The sequence below is a fragment of the Argentina silus genome, assembly GCF_951799395.1.
Source record: "Argentina silus genome assembly, chromosome: 2".
Lineage (NCBI taxonomy): Eukaryota > Metazoa > Chordata > Actinopteri > Argentiniformes > Argentinidae > Argentina > Argentina silus.
In genome coordinates, this window is record NC_139656.1 from 24724208 (window position 1) to 24751707 (window position 27500).

A 27500-nucleotide genomic window follows, 5' to 3' on the forward strand; every position below is an offset into this window, starting at 1 on the left:
CTTTTTTTGGGGGGTGTGGGGGTGGGGAGCGTGGCGTCTTACCGTGATGCGCTCGTCCCGGTCATCTATGTTGATACCGTCTTTCCTCCAGGAGATGGTGGGCTCCGGGTGGCCCCGGGGGGGCTGGCACTCCAGCACGGCAGGCTCGCCCATCGCCAGCATCACATCGGCCGGATTCTGTCTGAAGTCCTCACGCAGGACTTTGGGATAGGAGAGAGGGAAGAGAGAGACAGAGAGAGAGGAAAGGGTTAATAAGGACCTGTAATGAGGACCTGGCAGGTTAGTCTGAAAAATATATGGCAGTCTATAAAATATGATATAAATGTTAATATTTAAAATAATATATCAATATATAAAAAATTATATCTGACTGAATGGCATTGAGCAAATGTTTCGGGGATACACAAGCTGAATATTCAAGACCAGACTCTGGCTGTGCAGGTGAGATGGAGAGTTAAGGCCGTCATGGTGTGGGGAATGTTTTCTTGGCACACTTTGGGTCCGTTAATACCAATTAATCATCGCTTGAATGCCACAGCCTATTTGAGTATTGTTGCTGACCATGTGCATCCCTTCATGGCCACAATTTACCCATCTTCTAATGACTACATCCAGCATGATAATGCACCATGTCACAAAGCAAAAGTCATCTGAAACTGGTTTCATGGGAGGCCCTACCCAGTATTAGTATAGTGTTCCTAATAAAGTGCTCAGTGAGTGTAATATATATATATTTAAAGTGTCTGAGTAATACTGCTGCAGCACCCTCCCAGATCTCCCAACCGTCTCTCAACTGTCACTCTCCAGGCAGCCCTCCGGGGAAGGAGCGCACAGGCAAACATTTGCATTACAATCATATTTTACAACTCCTAGGAAAGCCTGTTTGAAGTGTGGGGTAAGCATCCAGACAGCAACACCACCGCCCGCCAGTTAATGTTTCTTTGCCTTGTTTGCGCATCAAACACCTTTCAGCAGATATTGGATGAGATTTCGCAAGAAGCTAGTTAAAAAGCAAAAAAAAACAGGCCCTCGACGTCTTCAAAGGGCTTAACGACCATTAGCGCAACGAGGCAATGTATCATACAGCAATAACACCACCAGACACAGACACACACACAGGATATATAGCTTTGGAGAGGAGTGATGAAGGAATGATGCATTTCTGTGAGGCTCTATTTAGACGAGAGAGAGAGAGAGAGAGAGAGAGAGAGACAGAGAGAGAGAGAGAGAGCGAGAGAGAGCGAGAGAGACAATGAGTTTGCCAGGGAGAGATGACAGCCATCTGCTCCTGATGACATTTAGAACGCTGATTTGCGTGGAGAATGAGTTCACAGATGACTCTAACCCAGCTAAGAGATCCCTACTGAGGAGAAGGGAGAGATCAGTCATCTCAGTCCAGGCCATTTCAGTCAATCACAGAGTGGTTTGGATGGTACAGCTAGTGATCGTCTTCCCAGCCTGTTCTGGATGAACGTACGGGCTAACGTCCTGGGGCGACATAAATTCCTCGTCCCTCTTCTCTTCTCCGCAGCTCATTTCATACTATTCCCAACACATGGATTGCGGGGTCCCTCAGTGCCGCCCCCCCCCCCCATCCCAGACCCGACCCCACCAGCATGTAATCTCTTCTGTTTCACCAAACCAGATTACATGACAGAACATTTCACTGCATAGATCACATTACACCACATTGCATTGTATCCTGCATTTCATTACCATGTGCTATATTCAATTTCATTCCGCTGCCAAGGCATGACATTACACTGCATTATATCTGGCGAGAAAATGTCTGTCTACGTTGAATTTGTGTGCAAACACAAAACAAAATGAATCATGTCTTTTCAGTCAATTCATGAATCCTGCCTGCTCTCCCACATTTCTGGGGGGGGGGGGTCCTAGAAACTTTAACGTCTTAGCTAACCTACCTAACCTATGTCATACCTAACATACTGTACACTACCCGCCTGTTCCCCTTTTGTGACAAACAGACCCATTTTAAATACTGTGTTTCAGTTGGAGTTGATTACAGGCGCATATATCAAAAACAGTGTAAGCGAGTCCATGCAAACAACTAGCACTGTATGCAAATCAGGGGGAGGCTGGTGGAGGGAGAAATCGGAGGACGGGCTCTTTGTAATGCATGGTATGGAATGAGGAACTGTGTCAGACACGTGTGTTTCATACCATTCCCCTTTCCGTTTCATGCATGACAATGAGCCCCGTCCTCCGATTTCTACCTCCACCAGCCTTCCCTGATGCAAATCGGAGTGATCGCAGAAGGGCCCTGACATTTGGATAGGAATGTCATTTGCATACTTTCTCAGGTTCTTAACGATGTTACAGCCTTATCACGACAACACAATGATGAAGCTCTGTCACAGCTGCATGTTATATTGTACTGAAAGAAGCCACAATCCTGCACCGACGCATGTGACATCGTAATTATGTAAATATGAGTCACGCTGAATAGTTTGTTTACCTGAAGGTATGACAATTGCTAATGGAAGTTGGGCTTCTGAATTGTCCTTGGTGGAATACTTGAGGACTATAAATGGTCTTATTATAATCTTGCCTGACGCCTCTGAGTCTTGTTCTCTGTAGAATGCAGCCATCCAGCTGGGGGGAAGAGGCTCGTTAGCTTTGAGGAGCTAACGCCACCGCTGACCCTCACTCTATCTCAGTTGGCATTCTTGAGCTGCATCCCTTTCAAACCACAAAGTCGACTCACATCCTCTGTCTGTCTGCCTGGCTCTCTACCCATCATTTCCTCCCCACCGGTCTCTAACTTTGTTCCACTCCCTCCCTCTGTCTCTGCCTGTGTCCCCCCCCCCCCCACCCCGCCTCCCCCCACACACACACTCTAGGGTGGGCTGTATGTGTTGATCATGCTTAAGTCTGTTCCACCACACAGGGGAGCCGTAATCCTGTTAGGAAGCTGGAGAATCTACACGCACACACACACACACACACACACACACACACACACACACACACACACACACACACACACACACACACACACACACAACACAGCTAGACACACACTCCTCTTCGCATGGAGCCAAAGCACTGTGGGACAGAGATTTCCAGGCTTAACCTCACACAATCACAACTAGTAGGAAAGTAAAGAGAGAGACAGAGTGATGCTAGAAAAACAGAGGGAGGGATAGAGGTATGGAGGAGGGAGGGAGGGAGGGAGGGAGGGAAAGATGGAGGGAGAGGCAGCAAAGGAGCGAGAAATAATCAGGAGCAGCCTGAGAACTATTCCTAGCCACTAACCAGAACAAACAGTTTGTATCTATGGAAAAAAAAAAAATCCATGCAAACAGCTTTGATCAATGCTTCGCTACAGTATGCACAGAGCTGAGCAGGACAGTGACCGAGAGGCTTTATAGGCTTTTGAAGCTGCAACTTCTTTCTGGTCTGAGGATCAGCGCCCCGTGAAGCCCTTTCACTTCTACCCCAACCCCTCCCCATTCATCACACAACTCACTACAAGGCTGCCTTTTCAAAAAAGGGAGCTCTGTCACCAACAGATGCTAGCTCTCATGGCAAGTCAAGGGCATTTCTCTCTCTCTCTCTCTCTCTCTCTCTCTCTCTCTTTCTCCTACCCCTGTACTGTATATACTTTCAACTTTTTTTGTGAATGAGGGATATTGAGACCAGCTGCTGAGACGTCAAATTAGAACCCAGCTCCTGTCTGTCCTGATGCCTGTGACAGTAATGAAGACGGCACGTCGCTACCACACCGCCGCCCCAGACAGGAGAGACAGAGTGAGCTAGGCCGTGGAGAAGGAAGAGGAGGAGGAGGAGGAGGAAATGGAAAACTACCACTACCGCAGTTCTAGAACTCGTGGACTGTACTGTTCTGAGAGGGGCTGAGAGCCACGGGCTGAACCGGAGACAAAGAAAACTCACATCTGCACCAGACCAGGCAGGCAGAATAGGCCTTTTTTTTCTGGTCAGGGGCTTGACCACAGACAAACCCTTCCTGTCTCCACCGCCAGCTCCCAGCATCACGAGGAGGAGAGATGTGATTAGTGGCAGAACACTCCAGAACCCCGCTAACATGCTCCAAAATTGTCGTTTCGTCTCCGTCAATAAGTAGACTGGTTGTAATCTTAGGTCTTTACACGCTAGCTGGAGCCGTGGTTAAATTAGAAATTAGAGAAGATGAGACGCAGGGGAATAACTGGGCAAAAAAGAGAGAGAGAGAGAGAGAGAGATAGAGAGAGAGAGAGAGAAAGAGGGGGACAAATGGAGGCTATGGGATAACAAGAGAGGAGGGAGAAAGAGATAGAGAGGGCGAGAGAGAGAGAGAGAGAGAGAGAGAGAGGAATGGGGGGGCAGAGAGGGAAAGAAGACAGAGAAAAAGAGAGAGAGAGGGAAAGAGATAGATAGAAGGAGAGAGAAACAGAGAGAGAGAGAGAGCCAGCGAGAACGAAAGTGAGAGAGAAAGAGAGAGAGAGAGAGCAGAGAGAGAGAGCGACAGAGCAAAGATTAAAATCTCTCTCTTTCCGTATCGCTGAGCAGACTCCTGCTTCTGATGAGGCGGGTAAATTGTGCTAATTTGGCGGCCTGCACACCAGTGACTGCTGCCAAGCATTACCAGTCATAAATAACACAGGGCTTAAATCCTGAACAGGCCAGGGGATCTCCGCCAACGAGGAGAGCTGAGCCGACCAGAGCCCGAGCGACAGAGAGGGAGAGAGAGAGAGAGAGAGAGAAAGAGAGAGAGAGCAGACGAGAAAACAATGAGAAAATACAACAGCGGTAATCACTCCCAGATGGCCCCGGCCCTCTCAGGCCTCTCGCTGGATTTGCACGTCGCACACAGGGGCAGGAGGGTGGGCGAAGACGCCCGATGAGCATGGCACGGACATGGGAGAACAAATTGGGATGACCCCTCTAATTGGAAGGCATTTTCGGGCCCCGCTCTCTTTTTTTCGGGGGGGGGGGGGGGGGGGGGGCTGGGGTGGAATGGGGTGGGGGGGGGGGGGGGGGGGGGGGGGGGGTTCGCTCTCTCTCATCTGCTAAACCCTGGCTCCCCTTCTGAACCGCAGAGCAGGGATAAGACTGGATGACTACAGTCTGCAGTCCTGCAGCTGACTGACTAGGGGCTGATGGGAAACAGCTGTCTGAGCCAGCCCCCCCCCCCCCACCTCCCCCCCTCCCCGACATCCCCCCCCCCCCCCCCCCCCCCCCCCTCCCTTCATCCCATGTCACATGATAAAAGGCATTCCTTGTGGGACACAAAAACATGGCTGCAGTTACTCTACACAGGAAAATATGGGACCATGAGAACACGCTTGGTGTGTGAGAAGTCTGGTAGTGTTTCGAGTGTCGTAAAAATTATGTAGTGTTTCGCACACAAACAACCTGGAACATGTGCTTGAAGTATTGCTGTTTAGTTGCGAGGAACACGATGTGCTATTTCAGTGGATAATTTAGAGGCGACTGTGTGTACACAGTTCATACGCACAAACACACATTCACACACACGCACACACCGCACACACCACACACACACACACAGACACACACACACATACACAAACACACCACACACACACACCACACACACACACACACACACAGACACACATATACAAAAACACACACACACACAAACACACGCACACAAACACGCGAAAACACAATCTGCTCAAATAGTTTCCCTCCCCCTCTTTCTCACCCGTCTCCACTTCCTCCCTCTCCGTTTACATTGTCTCTCTCTCTCTCTCATCCATCAGCCCCATGTAATTCCTCTTCTCCTCGTTTTTTGGTAAGCTAATCCTGACAGTCTCCTTCCTTGAAACAGTGTAACTGACACCGCTGTCTGCCCCTAAATCCCCCCAAACCAGCAGGGATCCATACAGGGACCTCTCTCGGCATGCAGAAATATGGAGTGTGTGTGTGTGTGTGTGTGTGGGGGGGGGGGGGGGGGGTGTAGAGAGCGGGAGAGAAGGGAGAAGACAGATGGAGAGACAGTAGAGAGAGAGAGAGAGAGAGAGAGAGAGAAGAAGAGAGAGGAAGAGAGAGAGAAGGGAGGGAGAGACAGATGGAAAGAGAGCAGAGGGAGAGAGAGAGAGAGAGAGAGAAAAGAGAGAGGAAGAGAGAGAGAAGGGAGGAAGAGACAGATGGAAAGAGAGCAGAGGGAGAGCTCAGTGACGTTTGGCGTACAGCTCCTGCGAGTGCTCCCATATTGAAGCTATCCAGCTAGCCTGCAGGCCTGTCCGCTGAGCCCTGCACCTCCTGCTCCCTCCCCCTCCCCCTCCTCCTCCTCCCCCCCCCCCCCCTCTCTCTCTCTCTCTCCATCTGATCCCTCCCTCCAGCTCAGAATCCCACACAGCCCACTTCAAAGGAGAAGCCCCTGGCCACGGTGCTTTAACCCTGGATCTGACGGTGTCTGACTGCTGGGGCCCGATGGAGCCCAGCCTGCCCAGCCTGCCCAGCCTGCCCTGCCTGCCCAGCCTGCAGCCTAAGGATCCAGCTACAAGCACCACAGCAGAGCACCAGTAATCCTCCCTACACAAGGCCCGCAGCAGGGGGGGCACACTGAAGCCCACAGACAAGGGGCACGCTGAGCCCCTCTCTCAATCCCACTGCATCATCAGAGCATGTGTTTGCCAGAGGGGCTGCCTGCCTGCCCGGGTAACCACAAGCCAAAGCTAATCCTGCGCTCTTCCCTCCCATTTTGTCTTCATCCTGTTTTTCTTCTTCTTCTTCTTCGTCTTTTTTTTTCTTTTTTTTTAAACGCAGACCTCCTGTGGGAAAATGTTGTTTGTTCGTGTCCACTCGTAATGTATGATTAGACAGCAAGGCAGACGCAACCTCTGCAGGGAGATCATCATCATCATCATCATCATTGTCGTCATCCTCTTCATCACCGTCATTATCATTGCAGCGATGAACCTAAATAGCGACTGTAATACTACACTATTACTATGGTAAAACATCCAGTAGCTGCCAAACGAAGGGTGTGGTACCAGCGCTCTGCGCTGTAGGCGCTAGGAGTGCAGACCGTGGGATGTCACGACAACAGAGTTGGGGTTCACAGGGCCAGGACACTCACTGGGAACCTGTCAGGACCTCAGGCAGACATGTCATAGCATGGGCAGTCAGCCAGAGAGAGATTCCTTTAAAAATGAATGGGCTTCCCCCCCAAGAGTACAAGCTACCGTAAAGAGCACACACACACACACATACACACACACTCACTCACTCACTCACTCACTCACTCACTCACTCACTCACTCACTCACTCACTCACTCACTCACTCACTCACTCTCACACACACACACACACACACACACACCTGCTGGTCATGAGACCTCAGAGAACTACGGGGTGGGGGGGTGAACATTTGGCATCATCAAGCAGAATTGTATTTCCATACACAAGCTATCCTCTTCCAGGCTGAGAGATATCGGTCCGACGACACAGTAGTCCTTGTCCAAATGACGCGCCGTTGTTTGAGCAGCGCGGTGAACCGCGGAGACAATGACCTACAACTCTCCCCCAGCTGTCTGCCCATGTTCAGTCATACAAAGGTGACTTCAACTAACCGGAGAGGTGACACCGAGAGGTGAGTCACTTGGACCAGAAACACAATCTGTTCTGTTCTCCAACACAAGCCAACTTCTAATAAGATCATTTTGCCACCCTACTGGTTAGAATCACGGAAGCTTCCACCAGAGAGCACAGGCTCACTTCCCCCCTCTGTCTGCAGCGTTCCGTCTCTAGTACCGTCGTGCCGCTGTGTCCCAATAGCAGATGGCTTCCCTGTATTGCACCGTGCTGCACCAGTTGGTGATGGCATGGTGCCACCGGTCACAGTGCCAATCAACACCGGGAGGGGGAGGGCCTATGGCAGTTCACAAGCTGACTGAAGTGGAGCCCAAAACCATCAGCAGCCTATCTCCTGTTCCCCTGGAAACCAGACGTAGTACTCGACATTAACCTCCCCACCCTCTCTCTGCCCGCTCTCACACACACACACGCACGGGGACACACACACACACACACACGTATGCACACACATGGGCGCACACAGACGCACACACACACAGACGACCCATTGATCTGCACATGTTTATTTTCTCTGAAAAACCCTTCTCATCAGGTCCTGAGGAGTGCTCGGCTAGTGGGTAGACTTTTTGACAGACTTGGCACCTCCACGTTTAAATAAACAGACTCTTTTTTAATTGGAGGGCTGTGGAGAGGCAGCCAGGGCCAGCGGAAAGGGAGCACTTTGGCCAAGAGAGGAATGTCAACCCTGGGCCCCCGAAACTTCAGTACACCCCCCCCCCCCCACCTCCACCCCCCCACCACCCCACTACCACCCCCACCCTCCTTTCCTCTCTATGTACCCACACCTCCTTCAATAGAAAGCCTAGAGGGACGTGGACCCCCAGAACTAACCCCTGCCTGCAGGGACAGGGAGACTGCATTACCATAGGTATGACCAAGGTTGGCCAAACAATCCCACCCTTCACAGCCTCTCAGCACAGCTGGCCTGTTTCCTCCCTCAGAGGGCACACTAAAACCACCGCTTTATTACAAATATACATGTACTGTATGAGGAAGAAAAACAAATCATTGACTCTACACTTCCATTCACTACTTTGCCACTTCCATTTTTTTATGACAGAACACAGACCTGTTGGCATGGCCCAATGCCGGGGGGAGTGGGGGTTGTAAGTCAAATAGCCCACGGGGGATGTGTGGGGGGGGGGGAGTCCGAGAACTGAAATGTGTCGACACTACAAAAACATATTTTGTATGCTTAACGATAACACAATATTTCACTCAACTATGTAAGTCCACTCCACTTTACACTCCACTGTGTTTTCCAGTCTATAAACAGTAATTGTTTACGGTATCTCACGTCATGTATTCAGTGTTTTGTTTAAACAGTCCATATTTCTTTATCATGTGAACATACTGCGTACTCCAACTTCTTTTTTTCTGCTTATTAAAGCATCAGCAGAAATCGGTGTGGGTCAGCATGTGATTTCAGAAATAGAGCATGGGCATGGAAGCTTTGCTTGGTCTAATGGCGCTCCCCTGGTGCCTTCTGGTTTGGCTGTGGTGATCGGCGGGGGGGGGGGGCAGGGGGGGGCTGCGGCGTGTTATTATGGCTTATGCAAGTCATCACCACACCATACCGCAAAGGGAGGGAAGCAGAGGAAGTTAGAGAGAGAGATTATGCTCTGGCAGACCCTGATATTATGGTTTTGGAGAGTGTTCCATGGTACTCCTTCAACTAGGATAGGACACTGGCAGGGCATATATTCCACTAGTGAACCCCCCCCCCCCCTCCCAAAAAAAAAAAACCACAGGAAAAAAGTTCTTCAAATATATTCATTTCAGCTCAGACCTAACCCTGCCTGGTAATATGAAAATATCCTAGGGCTTGGTATTGTAAAAAGACCTGCATATATGGATATAATATCCCACCTTAACCTCAGAATCCAGATATGTCTAAAGTCCCAACAGAGCTGAAATCCTCCCTTTTCTCACAATCTCTCTCTTGACCTCTTCCTCCCCCCGTTCTCCATCTCTACCTCCATCCATCTCTCTCTCCCTCCTCCATGCTCTCTTAACAGGGGGCTCTGGGGAGAGAGAGCGCTTCAGGAGATGCAGCTGCTCCACACACACCTCACACACACACATACACACACACACACACACACACACACACACACTACACACAGACATACACACACACACCAGGCCTCCCCAGCAGGCATCAAGCCCATGGAACCAGCATGATGTGAACTGGGGGTGAAGTAAATCCAATAAAACAGAGATAGAGCACATACAAATAAGCATGCATGGATTATCCCAGACTCATAAAGACCCCCGTAGGGACTACACAACACACACACACATGTATGCATACAAAATGCTGTTCCAAACTGTTTCTAAGGGCAACAGAAATTTCTCTACATCCTCCGTGGGCTGTTTGACTTACAAACACCCCCCCGAAAAAAAAGAGAGTCCCTGGGCAAACACATGTTGCACACACGTCTATAAATCCAGCTGATGTTCAGAAAGCTGCTTAACTCAGCGCCGGTGTGCACTCACAGAGCTAAAGCCCCCGGTTATTCTGGCAGTGAACTAGTTCCCCCCCCTTCCCTCAAATCTCTAACTGCCTCTCCTTTCTCTCTCTCTCTCTAACTCCTTCCTGTCTCTGTCTCTTTATGTGTCCCCTCCTCTCTCTCTCTCTCTCTCTCTCCCTCTCTCTCCCTCCCTCTCTCTCTCTCTCCCAGCAGTAGGCAACTCCCCTCTGCAGGAGTCAGTTGTGGTGAGCAGAGATGAGGGGGAGAGACAGGCGAAACCCAGGCCTCCACATTGGCCTCCTCACACATCCTTAAATCCATTAGAAAGTCAACCCAGCTCAAAGGCTCTATTGGTTCCATATCGTTCCCAGTGTGACAGCTAAGGACGAGCTCTCCTCTAGAACGTCCAGCTTGAGACGACAGAGAATGTGAAGGGGCACAGACCATACATGCCCGACACATCTGAGAGGATTTTTGGGATTTTTTGTTCATTGCCATGACAGGGTGTGTGTGTGTGCGTGTGTGCGTGCGTGTGCGTGCGTGCGTGCGTCTGTGTGTGTGTGTGTATGAGCACGCGTGCGTGTGTGTGCGTGCATGTGTGTGTGCATGCGTGCATGTGCGCATGCGTGCGTGTGTGTGTGTGTGTGTGCATGTGTGTGTGTCGTAATGTACGCGCGTACGTACAGATGAACCATAGCAAATCTCCAAGCTGCCTCATCAGCCCCTGTATGTCTGGCCTTCCTGACACTCTAATCCCCCTGATGTGTGTGTGTGGAGCGTCAGCGATGGGGAGACATTAAAGCCAGCTAAAAAGGGTTGTGTAACCCACGCTTTCATCTCCTCCACTCATCCAGCTCTGCACTGGGGAAGATGCCACAGCTCTACACAAGACAACAGAGAGAGAAGACCAGAGTGATGGACAGGAGAGGAGAGAGAGAGAGGGAGGGATAGAGGGAGAGAAAGTGAGAGAGATAGTGTGTGGGTGTGTGTGTGTGAGAGAGAGAGAGAGAGAGAGAGAGAGAGCGTGGAAGATTAGGGCAGGGCGCTGGCAGTGTTCTGTGAAAGAGGAAAAATCTGGCATTACATCAGTGTTCTAATGTGAAGACCTGTAGAGTAACTGGATCCAGTTATGGCTGTGTTAAGACATGGACTCAGTGGAGAGAGAGAGAGAGAGAGAGAGAGAGAGAGAGAGAGAGAGAGAGAGAGAGAGAGAGAGAGAGAGAGCAGATGGGATATTATAATACAGCACATCTCTCATACTTTAGTACTTTCGTTATGGCTGCTTAGATTTCACCCTGCCGATAACCTCCCCATAGCGTGCTGTTGGAAGAACAGAAAACAAAAGAAGGAGTTTGGATGGAAGGAGAGAATAGAGGAGTGAACAGAGAGAGAGATGGGGGGGGGGGGGGCGACGACACTCAACCGGTTTCCACGGTTGGGTTTCTCTGTTTAGGAATATCCAAAGACCAATACCCCTCTAAATACCCACTCATATATCTGCCAAAATACATCCCTGGCTGTCATCAAGGAGAGGCATGAGGGGGAGAAAGATGGATGGTTTGAGGAGAGGGGATCTTCTGCTCTGATATATATGGGAGTCGTCATAAAATCACCATTTAAAATGCCAGGATGACTGAAGACCTAATACTCCTGACAACGCTTACGGATTGTAGAGATTGTTATCAATAAGAGAGGGAGGGATGTGTATGGAGTAGAAGACACACACACACACTACATATACACACACAGGCGCGCACACACACACACACACACACACACACACACACACACACACACACACACACACACACACACGCACGCACATAGGCACACACACCCACATTGCACTTTTGTTTTATAGGTTTCTTTGCTACTGTTTTCTGTGAAAACATTCCCACACATAACTTATCGTCATTTCCTCGGAGAGCAGGAGCAGTAGGCAGTAAAAGCTAGAGTCGACTGCTACTGTACTGCGTCATGCCAACACACAGGCTGTCCCTGGAGATCTATATATTTATCACCCACACAGGGCCGGGAGGCTCAATATTGCATTTTCCATTCCAGGCAGATGCCGTATACAGCACACTTCAATGTATAATTTGGAAAAAAAGAAAACTCCCAAAGAAGGCCTAACGCTTTGATATGCAGAACTTGTACGAGTACTTTGATGGGGGAGAGAGACAGACCAGACCAGACCAGACCAGAGAGGCCCTCTGTGCTTGCGTTTGGCGTTGACAACAGACTAAGCGATACATGACAACGGAACAAGCGATAAGGTGAGCTTGTGAATAAAGCTACATTGTAGTCCATGGAGGGCAGAGAGTCCTGTGACAGCATGCTGGTGGCCGCCATAGGGGCAGCGTGCGATGCAGATCGCCAAACTGTCCTTTGTTATGATTAGTTTGTGTGTAAACAGGAGGGTGCTACAGGCGGCCTCTGGCGAAGGAACACAGGGAAGATGCCTCCGGTTGGCTTTGAGGTAGTGGGAAATGCACAAATAAGAAGAGATAACAGCAACATGGCCACACAGAGCACTGTGAGGGCTCTTCAAACAATAACATAGGGAAACACACTCTGACACACACACACACACACACTCTGACACGCACACACGCACTCTGACACGCACACACGCACACGCACGCACACACACACGCACACACAGGCAGACACACACACACACAAATAAACTGTTCAGGAAATTGAAAATGAAAAAGAAAGGTTCCACTCATTGCTGCCATGTTCTGTTTACCAACCAGTCATTCCTCCGCTTCTCTATACACCCCTATTCACTCCCCTCTTTCAATGCAAGTCTTTCTTCTCCTTCTCTCCATTCTGTAGCAGACCCACCTGCAGATCCATCTCTGTGGTTGAGACAGGCCCCCATAGGTCTCTGAGGAGGCCCCCAGGCACACCTGCTCTGACACACAATGGAGTCCACCTGTGGCAGCCACACTGAGCGAGCCGGTGAGGTGAGGACGGAGAGCCGGCGAGGACACACAGAGCGAGCACGCCTTCACTCCCCTCAGGGGGGATGTGGTATCATGTCAGCTGGTCTCTGCGGTAAAGAGCTTTTCAGGTGTGAAGGAGCTGAAACCGGAGCTGGCATTGTCTTGATAACCTGAGCCATCACTAAATCACACACACGCACACGCACGCATCACGCACGTGCGCGCGCGGTGTGAAATACAGACTGTGTGCTTGGAAACTCGATAGAGTGATAGTAGTGGGCTTAGGTTGCAGCCAGACGCCTTGTATAAAATCACTTTGACAGATGCAGGCCTAGGGCTCAATATAACCTGAACTTGTTTTTTTTGTTTTTTTGTTTTTCCAGAGGGAGACCATGTTTCTACAATCCAGAGATTACTCCCATATGATTTTCCCATCAGGGGGAGGAGGCCGGGTGGAGGTAGACATCGGAGGACTCATTGCAATGCACGGAACGGAACAAGGAACGGTAACAAACACACCGGTGTTGGATACCGTTCCTCATTCCCGCTCCACACATTACAATGAGCCTGTCCTCCGATGTCTACCTCCACCCGGCCTCCACTGTTGCCCATATGGAGGAGCTGTAGTCCTGTAGCTGGATAAATGTCCCTTTTCCACAGTGTCCCCGTTGCCTAGTGCAACCTTCTGTTCTGAGCAGAGTCGGAGAGGTGCCGAGGCCAGGCGGACTGAAAGAGCTCCTTCTACACACAGCATGTTATGAGACACACACACACACACACACACACACACACACACACACACACACAATGGATGACTGATGAGCTCTCCAGGACGGTACCGGCACTCAGAATGCAGAGTAGGAGACGCAGACAAGGCCGTAGACAAAGTGTGTCTGAGAGGATGAAGAGAGGCAAAGAGCCAAAAGGGAGAAGGCTACAGTATACAGTAGACAGGCAGACAGACAGGCAGACAGACAGACAGACAGACAGACAGACAGACAGACAGACAGACAGACAGACAGACAGGAAAACAGACAGACAGACAGACAGACAGGCAGACAGGCAGACAAATTGACTGACTCCAGACAAACAGAAATACAGTCACAGTGTTTAGGCTGCAATTGGTCGATGCATCATTCATTCAACAGGGGCTCTGCTGTCTGCAAAGAGAGAGAGACGAGAGACAAGGGAGAGCGTCTTCAGTGGAGGTTGGGACTGTACTTTGTGTCCACTCTGACCCTGTTACAGCTCAGCCCACAGGTCAGCCTGCCTTCCTGACAGAGACAACCCATCCCTGTCCACTACGCTCCGCTGGATGGCCTCTCTACACACCGAGGACCTCACGTGCAAAAATAACATTTAAATAGCTTGTTCCAGCCTCTGTTGGGCTTCCACGGGGCAGAAAGAGAGGGAGAGAGAAAGAAGGGGAGAGAGGGAGAGCAGTGAGAGAGAAAGAGAAAGAGAGCGAGAGAGAGAGAGAGAAAGAGCAGTGAGAGAGAGAGCTCTTATTACCCAATTGCAGATACCCTGCCGCATGGGCCGCCCAGTCACAAGTCCCCGTAATGGATCTGACAGGAGCACACACTGCTCAAACACAATGTCTTGTCTGTTCCCTTTATCTCAGCCATTATTTCTCTCTGTCTCCCTTCCTCCTCCCAGGCCAGAGAGTGGAGAAATAAAACTTTATTTTTTTTAAAAAGAGACCATTTTTATTTCAAACTAACTCTACTGCAGAACATCCGCCTGCTTTTCCTCTCTCAAGGGCATCGTCTCCCAGAACCAAGCCGCTGCTTCTTTTCAATTACTTGGCAGCGACTTGGGATGAAAACCACAGGAACATTCACCCGCTCACCAACCTACCGCCCTCCCTGTACCCCCCTCCCAGCCTCTCTCCATCCACCCCACCCCCTCCCACCCCCCGGTCTCCCTCCCTCCCTCAATCTGTGTCCTCTGCCTCAGCGAGGGAGAACAAGCTCCCTCTGTTGTTACACACACACACACACGCGCACACCCGTGCGTACACACGCACGCACACACACACACACACACACACACACTACACGCACACGCACGCACACATGCACACACGCACACACGCACACACAGATACATCATCATGCCCCTATATCAAAGCTACTTGTCCTCACTGTGGACCCTGAACTAAAGCACTGGCATGAAACAGTTACAAGCGCCAACAGGCTCGACTAGCACATCCACAGCCTGCCTGCCAGCCTGCCTGCCTGCATGACCCTCTGCCCACACAGAGTGTGTATCTCCCTGGGTACGATAACAGCACACAGGCCTGCCTTCTACCCTCTGTCTTTGATTACTGCACACAAGCACTGGATTCCTGCATGTGTACCAGGGGGGAGGCTGGTGGTGGAGGGAGAAATCGGAGGACGGAGCTCCCCAGTACACGGATGGAATGGAATGAGGAATGTATCAAACCAACCCTCCACCAACCTCACACTGCTGTGTACGGTGATGAGTGATGATGGGGAAAGTGTGGCAGCTACCTCAACCATGGCTGGGAAGAGAGAGAGAAACATGAGACAGAGAGGGAGGAATTACAAGAGGATATGGCCACTGGTGAGAGGCTTGACAGTGAGTACCAGACAGGTACGGTGAGCTAGGGGCACAGTGACCTACATACGAGAGAGTGCTGATGGCTATCTGAGGGACGTCATAATAATAATAATGATATATGCCATTGAGCTGACGCTTTTATCCAAAGCGCCTTACATCGTAGTGAGTGCACGCGTTTCAGTATAAATGGTCCCAGCGGGAATCGAACCCTCAACCTCAGCATCATTAGCTCCATGCTCTAAAAACTGAGCCACAGGAGGACACGGGATCCTGCGGAGACGCGCAGAAGAGGAAGCGTGTTCTCTCACGCTGAGACGAGACGCGAGCTTCGCCGCTCAACCGCGATAGCCTCGGTCGTTTTAGAATTCTTACCTGAGCGCTGACCACTTAGAAGTCCCATCGTGTTGAGCTTGTTGGTTGAAACAAAGGAGTCCTGGTGTTGGTAGAGTTGTGTGGTATAGCGTATGTGTATTCAGAACTCATCTAGTGCCTGAGCGGAAGTGGCTTGTGTGTGGCTGGGTGGAGGTCGACATCGGAGGACAGGCTCATTGTAATGCATGGAACGGAATGAGGAACGGTACACAGAGAGGGGGGAGACCAGGAGGGGGACCTGGAGGGGGACCAGGAGGGGGGCCAGGAGGGGGGGGGGGGCAGTTGGTTGGTGAGCGGGTGAATGTTCTTGCGGTTTTCATACCGAGTCGCTGCCAAGTAATAGAAAAGAAGCAGCGGCTTGGTTCTGGGAGACGATGCCCTTGAGAGAGGAAAAGCAGGCGGATATTCTGCAGTAGAGTTAGTTTGAAAGAAGATGTTGATGTTTTCTTCTCTCTCTCTCTCTGGCCTCTGAAAAAAGAATGTGTTTGATACCATTCCGCGCAAGACGGGCTCATTGCAATGCACGGAATGGTGGTTTGACACCTTTCCTCGTTCCATTCCGTGCATTACAATGAGCCCCCCACCCCGCCCCCCCCGATGTCTACCTTTCACCGGCCTCCCCTGGCAGGGGACCGGAAAACATGGCGGGGGCCCCACAGGACCCAGAGCTCCCTGCATCAAAGCAGAGAAAGGCCAACGCACGCGCCACCCCTTAACCCCCTCATTAGAATAATCCGGCGTGAGAGCGGTAAATTGTCATGAATAAATCCACTTAGAGCCCCGTGAATGAAAGAGCAGCACTTTGAGATGGCGCCATTACCATTTCAATAAGCGCGCCATACGGCACAGCGCTGGTACTATTTGGGAGAGTAATTGGGAGCATTAACAAGAGGATAAAATGTGGGTAAAAAAAATAACGGAGAGAGAGAGAGTGAGAGAGAGAGGGAGAGAGGGAGAGAGAGAGAGAGGGAGGGAGAGAGAAAGAGGTAGGGAGAGAGAGAGAGAAAGAGGGAGAGTTGGTGTGAACAAGCATATTCATGCAGAGACCTCTAAAGCATATTTTCCAGGGTTTTCACCAGTTTTACAGCTGTTGGCTACCATTTTCTTGGATGTTTATGTGTGTGAACAGCACTCTCTGGCGAGAGGGAGAGAAGGAGAGAGAGAGAGAGAGAGAGAGAGAGAGAGAGAGAGAGAAAATACTTGTGTGGGCTTTGTTAAGTACAAAACAAAGGAACCTTTAAAAAAAAAGAAAAACATGTATGCAAAATAACCATAGACGATCTGACCTCGCCGAACCTTCATTAGAGCATAAAAGCGCCCAGCGGCAACAGACTGGATCTGGGCTGGCCGGGCCCGGGCCAAGATTTAAATAAGCATACTGAATGAACTGTCTACCCCCACAGGAGAGAAGGGAACCGCAGGCTGTGTGCATATTATTCCTACTGAGGGCTCTCTATCTCTTTGTAAGGTCGAGTTGATGTGGAAAGTGTGCATTGTTTCCTACCTGTCCTTTGTTTGCGAGAGCAAGACAAAAGAGTATGGAGAGGTAGATAAAAACATACAGAATGAAACCCAGGAGAGGTGGTCTGGGGTCACAGAGAGAAGCAATGGTGGAGAGGGAGGAGGAGGAGGAGGAGGAGGAGGAGGGAGAGGAGGAGGAGGGAGAGGAAGAGGGAGAGGAGGAGGAGGAGGAGGAAGAGGAGGAGGAAAGGATGAGGAGGGTGGGGCGTGAGGAAACAAACACAAAAGGGAGGTAAAGAGGGGGAGACAGAGAAACAGGTAGAGATACAGAAACAAAGAGAGTGAAACAAAGAGACAAAGAGAATACAGTGTATGATGGAATCAAAACAGCACGAGACCAGAGACAGGCACTGGGACTGGATATATGGAGTGCTTTATAAATGGCAGAGTGAAATCCCAAGAGGGGACAGAGGAAAAGGCAGAGCCATCTCTCAACGGATATTTACTCTGTCACACACACACACACACAGGCACGGGCACACACGCACACGCGCACACGCACACACGCGCACACACGCACACCAGGTGCTGGATGTCACCTGCTGTGTTTCACGTTCTACTGCCCCCCAGAGGTGTCACAGTCCTCCACGTGTCATCAATCTGGGACAGACACAAAGCTGGGCCCAGGAAGATGCTACTGTATGGGCTGGGGGAACAGCAGAGTGGGGGTACAGCGGAGAGCCAGGCTTGGATAAATCAATGGGAGAAAGCATACGAGACAAATAGCTTTTGGCTAGCTCTAGATAGCCTTTGGCTAGCTTGAGATAGCTTTTAGCCTAGTTCTAGATAGCTTTTGGCTAGCTTTAGATAGCTTTTGGCTGTTCTGGCTGGCATCGTCTGGTTCTATTGTATTCCATTCTGCGCTGTGAGACAGTTGACTGATGAACACAAACAATGCAGTCAGATAAAGAAATGGAATATAACGACGTGTTATTATTAAGGCTGGGGAAATTCCAATTATCTTAGCAGCAATGTTGAAGACAGATAGAGACAGAGCAGACACAGATACAGGCACTGATAACAGAATGCTAAGAGCAGCAGCACAGCACAAAGCCTTGCACACACACACACACACACACACACACACACACACACACAGAAAAACACACACACACACGCACGCACGCGCACACACACAAAAACACACACGCGCACACACATAAAAACACACACACACACGCACACGCACGCACACACGCACGCACGCACGCACACACACAGGCTACCATTGAAACCATCACACATGAGTTGCTGAGTGTGTCCTACGTGATGACAGCCAGAATGAGGGTAACAGGGGATCCATTATCCCAGACGATCCCTCGATGGGAATCACAGGGCTCATTCTCACAGGAGATACGCGAAAGGTCACCAAAGGAGGTGTCGCGGCTTAATGTCAGATGTGTTTGATTATGTGTGAGTGTGTGTGTGTGTGTGTGTGTGTGTGTGTGTGTGTGTGTGTGCGCATGTATGCATGTGTGTCTGTGTCTGTGTGTGTGTGCGCGTGTATGCGTGTGTGTGTGTGTGTGTGTGTGTGTGTGTGTGTGTGTGTGTGTGTGTGTGTTCATCTCATCGGCATAATTTCTTCCAGGAGAAACACATCGCTAATAATTCAGAGCTCTCTCTCCAGAGCGCACGGCTCTATGAATATCTTTGTGTGGTAAATTGATCATTTTCCCTGGTTGACAGCACACTGGTGCGCCTCTCTTGAAACAATGCAATCTTCCAGCCACATCAGCGGAAAATGTATGCTAGTTTGAAACATTCTGATTATCAGTGGTTACTGTACTCTCTCTCTCTCTCTCTCTCTCTCTCTCTGTCTCTTTATAAATGGAAATGAGTTCCGCGAAGAAAACTCCCCGACGAAAATTCGACACCGATTATTTTCAGGGCAGGAAACCATTTTCTCGGCACACACATGGGTGAATACCAATAATGTTCTTGAGGACTGTGAATGGATCCCAGAATAGCAGAACTAGATGTCCTGAAACCTAATTGATTCCATCATAACGTTGGATGAACGCTCATAACTTACACAACTGCCTGGCCTCACAGTAACATATCTATCACTGGGAGCTTTTGGGTCTGCTAATTATACATCTATGCTTCCTCTCTCCTCCGCTCAGCGGGAGCCCAGAGTCTGGTAATTACATATCTATGCAGGCACAGTATTAGTGTATGGAGAGCAGCCCCGTCGGGTTTGGACTGAGCTGCACCGGAGCAGGAGGGAGGAGGAGGAATGGGTGAGGGAGGGAGGGAGGGAGGGAACTAAGTCAGGAGGAGGGGGGGGGTAGATTGTACCACAGCATCAGAAGCCCCCCCCCCCCCAACCGCTCACCCACCCCCGAAGCCCATTGAAGTGGGAGGAAGCTTGAACCCCCCCCCCCCCCCCCCCCCTCCGAACAGACTGGAGCCACATGAGAGAGATTCCCTTGTCTCCTCTCCTCTCTTTCTCCTCTCTCTCTTTTCAGTCTCTCCTGCCTCTCCTCCTCCTCCTCTGGGCCTGTCTAACCACAGCACACTCCCAGTGCAGAGTCACGTCTCCCCCCCCCATATCCACCCCCCACCCCCCCCCTTCACTCGTCACCCCGTCCCGCCCCACCCCGCCCCGCTCCGCCTCTCTCTCTCTCTCTCTCTCCTCTCCTCCACCACTCACGCCTGTCTGTCGCTGGGACTGAAAACTAAATAGCGTCTCGAGTTCCCCCGCAAAATGGCTCCTGTCAAGATGTGTGTATGGTGGCCTCTAAAACACATAAACGCCGGGACTGCTTATTCAATACTCAATAGCCCTGGTACTCCGGCGGTAACGGCTCATATTCATAATTCATAGGCGGGCGGGTAGCGATGGAATGTGGAAAAAGACAGAAGAAAAAGAAGAGGAAGAAGAAGAAGAAGAAGAAGAAGAAGAAGAAGAAGAAGAGGAGGAGGAAGGGCCCATGAGGATGCAGGCAGGCTGTGGTGACAAGCCTGTTAATAAGATACTCAAGACCCTCAGGCTTCGCATTTAAACTGAGAGGGAGGGTCATAGAGGATGAGAGGGAGGGTCATAGAGGATGAGAGGGAGGGTCATAGAGGATGTTTAAACTGAGAGGGAGGGTCATAGAGGATGTTTAAACTGAGAGGGAGGGTCATAGAGGATGTTTAAACTGAGAGGGAGGGTCATAGAGGATATTTAAACTGAGAGGGAGGGTCATAGAGGATGTTTAAACTGAGAGGGAGGGTCATAGAGGATATTTAAACTGAGAGGGAGGGTCATAGAGGATATTTAAACTGAGAGGGAGGGTCATAGAGGATGTTTAAACTGAGAGGGAGGGTCATAGAGGATATTTAAACTGAGAGGGAGGGTCATAGAGGATGTTTAAACTGAGAGGGAGGGTCATAGAGGATATCTGAAAGATGCAATGCAGCCAAGGCATCAGACAGGGCTGTTCATCCACAATGAGAGAGATGGGAGGACCGGAGGACTTTTCTTCCTTTGTATGAAGCGTCTATGGGTCTTAGAAAAGCACCATATGCCTTTGATGTAGTATCATTATCATTATTAGAATGAGATGACATTTTATATTGTATAGAAATATAAGATATATTTGTATCTATATCTATCTATCTATCTATCTATCTATCTATCTATCTATCTGTATATATGTATATATGTATATATATATATCATTTGAGGGTTGAGAATCAGAGACAGGGAGAGAGTGATTGAGGAGGAGTATAGGAGAGGAGAGAGAGAACTCCCGTGGTGGGTGTCTCCTCTCTGCAGCGGCTGCCCTCTTGGCTTCGGGGTAGAGGCAACTGCGTTGCCGTGGCGACCTGTGTGGAGCGCCCTCTCTCTGCAGTGAGGTCCCAATGGGCAGGAGGAGGTGTGCGTGCGTGCGTGCGTGCGCATGCATGCGTGTGTGTGTGTGTGTGTGTGTGTGTGTGTATCTCCCTTCTCGCACTGAGGACACAGCACCATGTACAGAGGGGGGACCAGAGAGAGTATGAAGACAAAGTGTCCTCCTACAGGACACATGGCTCCCATTATTCACTGTGTTTCCTTTCTCCCTCCTGTCCAGGCCTCCTTCCTCTGCAGTGTGTGTCTGGTTTCTGTCCTCAACCTCTTTTGTGAGGAGACCTCTCCTGAGATTAGACCCTCACTTTACAGTTTATTACTCAAAATATACACCATTCATATTGCTGTGGTTTCTGGCTTCTTCCTGAAGCCAATATCAACAATGTCTCTTCTCTAACTGACATCTTGAGTAGAGGGGGAACAAGAAAAAGGAAGATCTGAAGAGGACTGGCTTTCAAACTAATGGATTCTAATGTTGGAAAAGGCAAGGTAGGGATCCTATGGAGAAGAACAGGGGCATATGCAGCTTGATGCACCTCCCCCATAACATGCATACACACACACACACACACACACACACACACACACACACACACACACACAGAAACACACACACACACACACACACACACACACACACACACATATAATGGGAGTCGGGCAAGGTCAAACGTGGCAAGTTCTAACAGAGCTGTATGTCTCATGCCTCTACACACACACACACACACACACACACACACACACACACACACACACGCACTGAGCCTGATGGAAAGGCGCCGAGGCGTGTAAGTGAGAGGTGGTCCACCACCAGCAGAACGGCTGACACTGTCAGTCAATCTGCAGCCGAACGTCGCCATAGCCCTCCGCTGAGGTCAACAGCAATGCACCCTGAGAATGTGTTCCAAATGTATCAACAAACCCTGCTTCTGCCAGCCGTGCCCCCCGTCCCCGTCCCCCCTCATCATCTCTGCCCCTATTTCTCTATCTCCCCCTCCGCCCTCCCCCTGTTTCTCTCTCTCTCTCTCTTGCTCTCTCTCTCTCTTTTTCTCTTTCCAAGAGCTCAGTCTTTTCCTCTAATTATCTCAGGGTGCCCTCCTCCCCTCCCCTCCCCTCCCCCCACACCTCCACCCTCCTGATACAGAGAGACCCTGATGAATAATTTCACCTCTCTCTCTCTCTCTCTCTCTCTCTCTCTCTCTTTCAAATTGATTATCGTACAGCAAGCACGTCTAAAAGAGCAGCCCATAGGGTAATCTTTCTTTCCAAGGGTGTCTATGGATATGTATGGGAAGGGGGGGGGGAGGGGGGGGGGGGGGGGAGGTGGTAAGCTACAAACGATGTGTGAAGAAGAAAAAAAAGAAGTGAATATGAAAAATGTATATTGGATGTTTCGCCTGCCTTGTTTCTGATACCAAATTCTGTTTGAAGTTGTGGTCAAAGAGTGCACGTTTGGGGAGGGTCGGTTTGGGACTGGCTTAAGCTTGAATTCTGACATTCCCAAGTGTGTGTGTGTGTGTGTGTGCACATGCAGCTATGTGTATGTACGTGTGTGTGTGTGTGTGTGCATGCGTGTGTTTTATAATCATGCGTGTGTTTTATAATCCCCCTGAAATGTTGACATTTCCAGAATATATGCATATATATATGTATATGTCATTCAAATGTCTATGTTACCCCCTCTCCAACCTCTGCTAATCTCTGTCACTGTAATGTTGAATTACATTTAAAAGTCAAGGTCAACCACAGGCTTTAAATGGGATTCCTCACACATTCCAATGGGCGAGAGGAGTATGACTGAAAAACCCCAGCAATTAAATGACACGCTTCCAGGAAGATGTGTTAGAGAAGAAAAACACTGGTAATACTTGTGGTAGGACACACCTGCCTCCCAACCAACCGCAACCCCCCCTCCCCACCCCTTCCCTCCCCTCCCCTCCCCCACCGACCCAACCCTTCTCTCTTTAATCCTGTACATCCTACAACAGAGACACGATTGGATACACAATCACATCCCTGGAGGCTGTTTACAGTCGTCTGTCAATGTTTTCATTCCCGTCAACATGGCCGCCCGATGTGTCGTTGGGGCTAGCCTCAAGGTGTTTTTCCCTCCCGGTTTCCGTGGAGACACTCGATTGATGAAGAGAGGAGTATCATTTACCCACCACAGGAATGGAGACTACAGTGCCTTGTCATTATGACTCATCCGAAGGTGGGCAACCCTTCTCCAGTATATTAAATCAAATGTTTCACTGACTCACATACTGTACACCGGCCCTGACTACATCCTGAAAGCACTCAGATGTCACATTCTTTTATCAACACCCATAGGGGAAGTGATCTTCCCAGCCGATTCCTCGGCATAGTGCCCTGATTATTAATTGGTTCCTTTTCTATAAATGTGACCCACCAAACACCCAATGCAGCTGCTACAGCTGTGTGTGTGTGTGTGTGTGTGTGTGTGTGTGTGTGTGTGTGTGTGTGTGTGTGTCTGTGTACAGTAAGGACAGATGCTGCCAATCTGTGCTGCTCTAATTCTTCACCAGCACTGCACTTTGACCAGCCCCCCACCAATGTACTCACTCTCAAACACAAACATGCAGCCACACAAACACACACACACACACACACACACACACACACAGAAACAGACACAGACACACACACAGAAACAGACACACACGCATGCACGCACACACACACACACACACAGACAAACACACGCACACACACACATAAACAGACACACACACACACAGACACACACACACACAGAAACAGACACACACACACACACACACACACACACACACACTGTCCCTAGTGTTTTCCTGTCTCCTACTTCAATCCCCCTCTTCTCTCTGCCTCTCCCTTCATTCCCAACCCCCCGTGTTTGTCTCTCTCCAGCGGTGCTCTCGTCCTCTCTCAGCCCCTCTCTCCTCCCACATCCCTTTATTCCCGCTCCTCTTCTCTGTTTCAACCGCTCTCTAACATCTCTCTCTCTCCCATGCTAAGATTTCCCTCTGATGGCTCTCCCTCTCTTTTTCCCTCTTTTCCCTCCTCCTCTCCTCTCCTCTGCTGACGTTGCGGTCTCGGTTCCACCCCCCCCCCCCCCCCCATCTCTCTCCCTCTCTCTCTCTCTCTCTCTCTCTCCTCATTTCTCCAGTGTCTCAGGAATGCCGGTCTAAACCTCCCGGCTGCTCTCTCTGTGGCTTCACTTCTGTCTCCGCTTTTTTATTCCCTCCTCCTCCGATGTAAAAACAGCTCCGGCTCATTATCAACACGAGAGAAATGAAGGCACAAAAGACAGATGGTCCTCGTCTATATATAAATCAGCCCGGTTGCCTTACCCCTCCCTCTGTATGAAGCCTAGTTAGGAGAATCACATCAAGTCCATTAACACACAGAAATGAGCGCGATGATGGCGAGGACATTACAGACTACTCCGTCATGACAAACGAACTGAGGTCTGATGCTTTGAAAGCCAGGCGCCGAAACGCATGACGAAACCATCTGCTCAGAGAGAGCCAAAGAGAGAGCAGGGGTAAAAAACATTTGTCCTTAAACATTCAGGTCCATAAATGTCTCCTTATACTCCACTTGGCTAAATCAAAACCAGAGACGCTGCACGGAGAGAGGAGACAACCGTGTAAAAATCGTGTTAACGTGAACTACTGGTAAATGTTACCTCACGGCAGGGGCCTACAAATTCAAAAAGGTCCCCCCCCCTGGGACACGCTCAAAATACTGTTCATGGTATATCTTTTGCTAAGTCACTGGGGCTCTTTGGAGTGGATAGAAGGAATTTCAAGTGGTGTTCTCCAACAACTGTATGCAAAGCTAGAACCTTTGGCCTATGAAGATTAGGAGAGTGTTTTGCTTGCCAACAATGACACCAGAGACAGAGAGAGACAGAGAGAGAGAGAATGAAGTCCTTTAAGACCAGTTTCAGTGAAAGAGCCATGGTTAATTCTCTCTCTCTCTCTCTCTCTCCCCCCCATACCACACACCACATAGGACCGCACCTCCCTCTCCTCTCTCTCCTCTACTCCCTAATCCATCCGCAAATAGTGCTGAATCGAGCAAAATATGCCTCAGCAACTCAGAACACTCTACAGTGTGATTTTTAATTGTAACGTGTAACTTTAACAATGTTTTGGAGAAAACAGCGATTATTCAACCAGTCTTTTGCCCATCATGCCAACGCAAGTTGCATTATTCAAACCCCCCCATTGTATTATGCCTCAGGAATGTCACAGTAAAGATGGCTGACTTTGCTCTCTTTTTTGCCATGCAAATTGGAGCCCTTAGTGAGTGTATTTACTGTATACCACTTGCGGGGGTTCGGTTTCAGTCTTCTATCATCATTAAGCGGAGCATCTGAACACTCATTAGTGGGCAGAAGTCACTGATGCATACACCTTGCAAAGCAGCACGGGTGCGCAAACACACAAACACACACAGCAGTGCGCAAACAAAAGTTCACCCCCCCCCGCCCGCCCCCACCCTCCCACCCTCCCTGGCTCTCTCCTCTGGTGGGGTCCGATAGCGCTGTGTGTGTGTGTGTGTGTGTGTGTGTGTGTGTGTGTGTGTGTGTGTGTGTGTCTAGGGGGTGTGATAGGACCTGATAGGACCTGATGTTGGCACAGTGACACAGTCATGTTGGCCCAGGTACTCCACAGTTCAGGCAGCCCCTGGCAGTGACAAATGGACCCAATTTACATTTATTTATCTATCTGTGGAGTGGAGAGAGCACCGCAGCCAGGCCTGCCCGACAATAAATCTTCATCCTGTTAACCCTCTCTCCCAATAAACACACACATCAGCCCTCAACCTGCAGGTACACAGCCTAATCACACATACGCGCACACACACACACACACACACACACACACACACACACACAAATAAAACACAATCTACCAACCAATTTACAGCCATTGAAATGCATAAAAACACATTATGCCTTCAACATGAACAGACGCACACACAATGTGAAAATGTATTAGCCTACTCACAGAGAAAGCGCACGCACGCACGCACGCACGCACGCACGCACGCACGCACGCACGCACAATGACTATAATATCATCCCTCACCACACACTCATGCATGGAAAGCCACATGGAAAGAATGGACAATCTTATTTACACGCAAGCACGCACACATAGTCTATAGACACACACACACACACAGCGCAGTGTGAGGCTAAGGCCATCCCCCTTAACATGATAATTTGTTTCTGCTGTCAAGCAGGAAAAGGGCTGTGAGTGAGCCAGGAGGGGGGGGGGGGGGGGGCACACATATATATATAGTTTACATTTGGGAACGGACCTAGAAACGTCTGAGTGAACGAACCGCTTGGAGGGTGAGGGAGAGACGATCAGCCTGGCATTCTGTTTCAATTACACTAGCAGCAGCATGGCTGTGTCTCCCGGCCCGGGGAGGAGAAGCTCTCTCCCTGGCGTGACAGAGGGGCCTCCCCCCCTATCAGCCCCTAGGAGGGGGCCACACAGGGCACATACACAGCCTCAGTTGCCGTACCTGTAGGTTGTCAGTTACATACCACAAACAAACATCCAGGTTTTGGTCTCTCTTAACAGTGTACACTGTCCCCATCACCTTTCCATTCCATCACTCAAAGACACAGACACACAGACACAGACACTGACACAGACACACACGAACACACACGCTACATACATACAGACACACACGCTACATACAGACACACACACACACCCTCCCCTGGCTTGGTCTATTACCTTACAGACATACGCACACCAATCTGTTTCTGACTTGGTGCCAGGCAATCAGTGAGCTGAATGAGCAAGCTGGTGGATTTAATTAGCCCTGTGTCCATACATATGGAAATGGTCTCCGACAGCATAACAGCCAGACATACACACACACACACACACACACACACACACAAACACGCACACACTCGCACACACATGCGCACACACGCACACACACGCACACCTATGTCACCCTCCCATCCGTTCATCGTTCCACACTCCCCATGGTGACATAGAAACACACACGCACACACACACACGCCGGGCGGCGCAGTGGGAAACACTCTCTAGCTTAATGATTTTGTCTGATCAGGTGATTTGTTTGTAGCACACGTAATTGGTTTTGGAGAGAGCAGAATGAAAAGG

The 27500-nt window shown here is 49.9% G+C and overlaps 1 protein-coding gene across 1 annotated transcript in view; it reads right to left on the reverse strand.

The window, feature by feature from the left end:
• Positions 1–27500, reverse strand: part of LOC310824976 (roundabout homolog 1-like) — a gene marked incomplete at its 5' end in the record, with an annotated part of 127997 nt that overhangs the window by 28878 nt on the left and 71619 nt on the right. The window contains one exon of the mRNA XM_083697354.1: positions 43–200. Coding sequence (XP_083553480.1) covers positions 43–200 — 158 coding nt within the window. The remainder of the gene's footprint in view (positions 1–42; positions 201–27500) is intronic.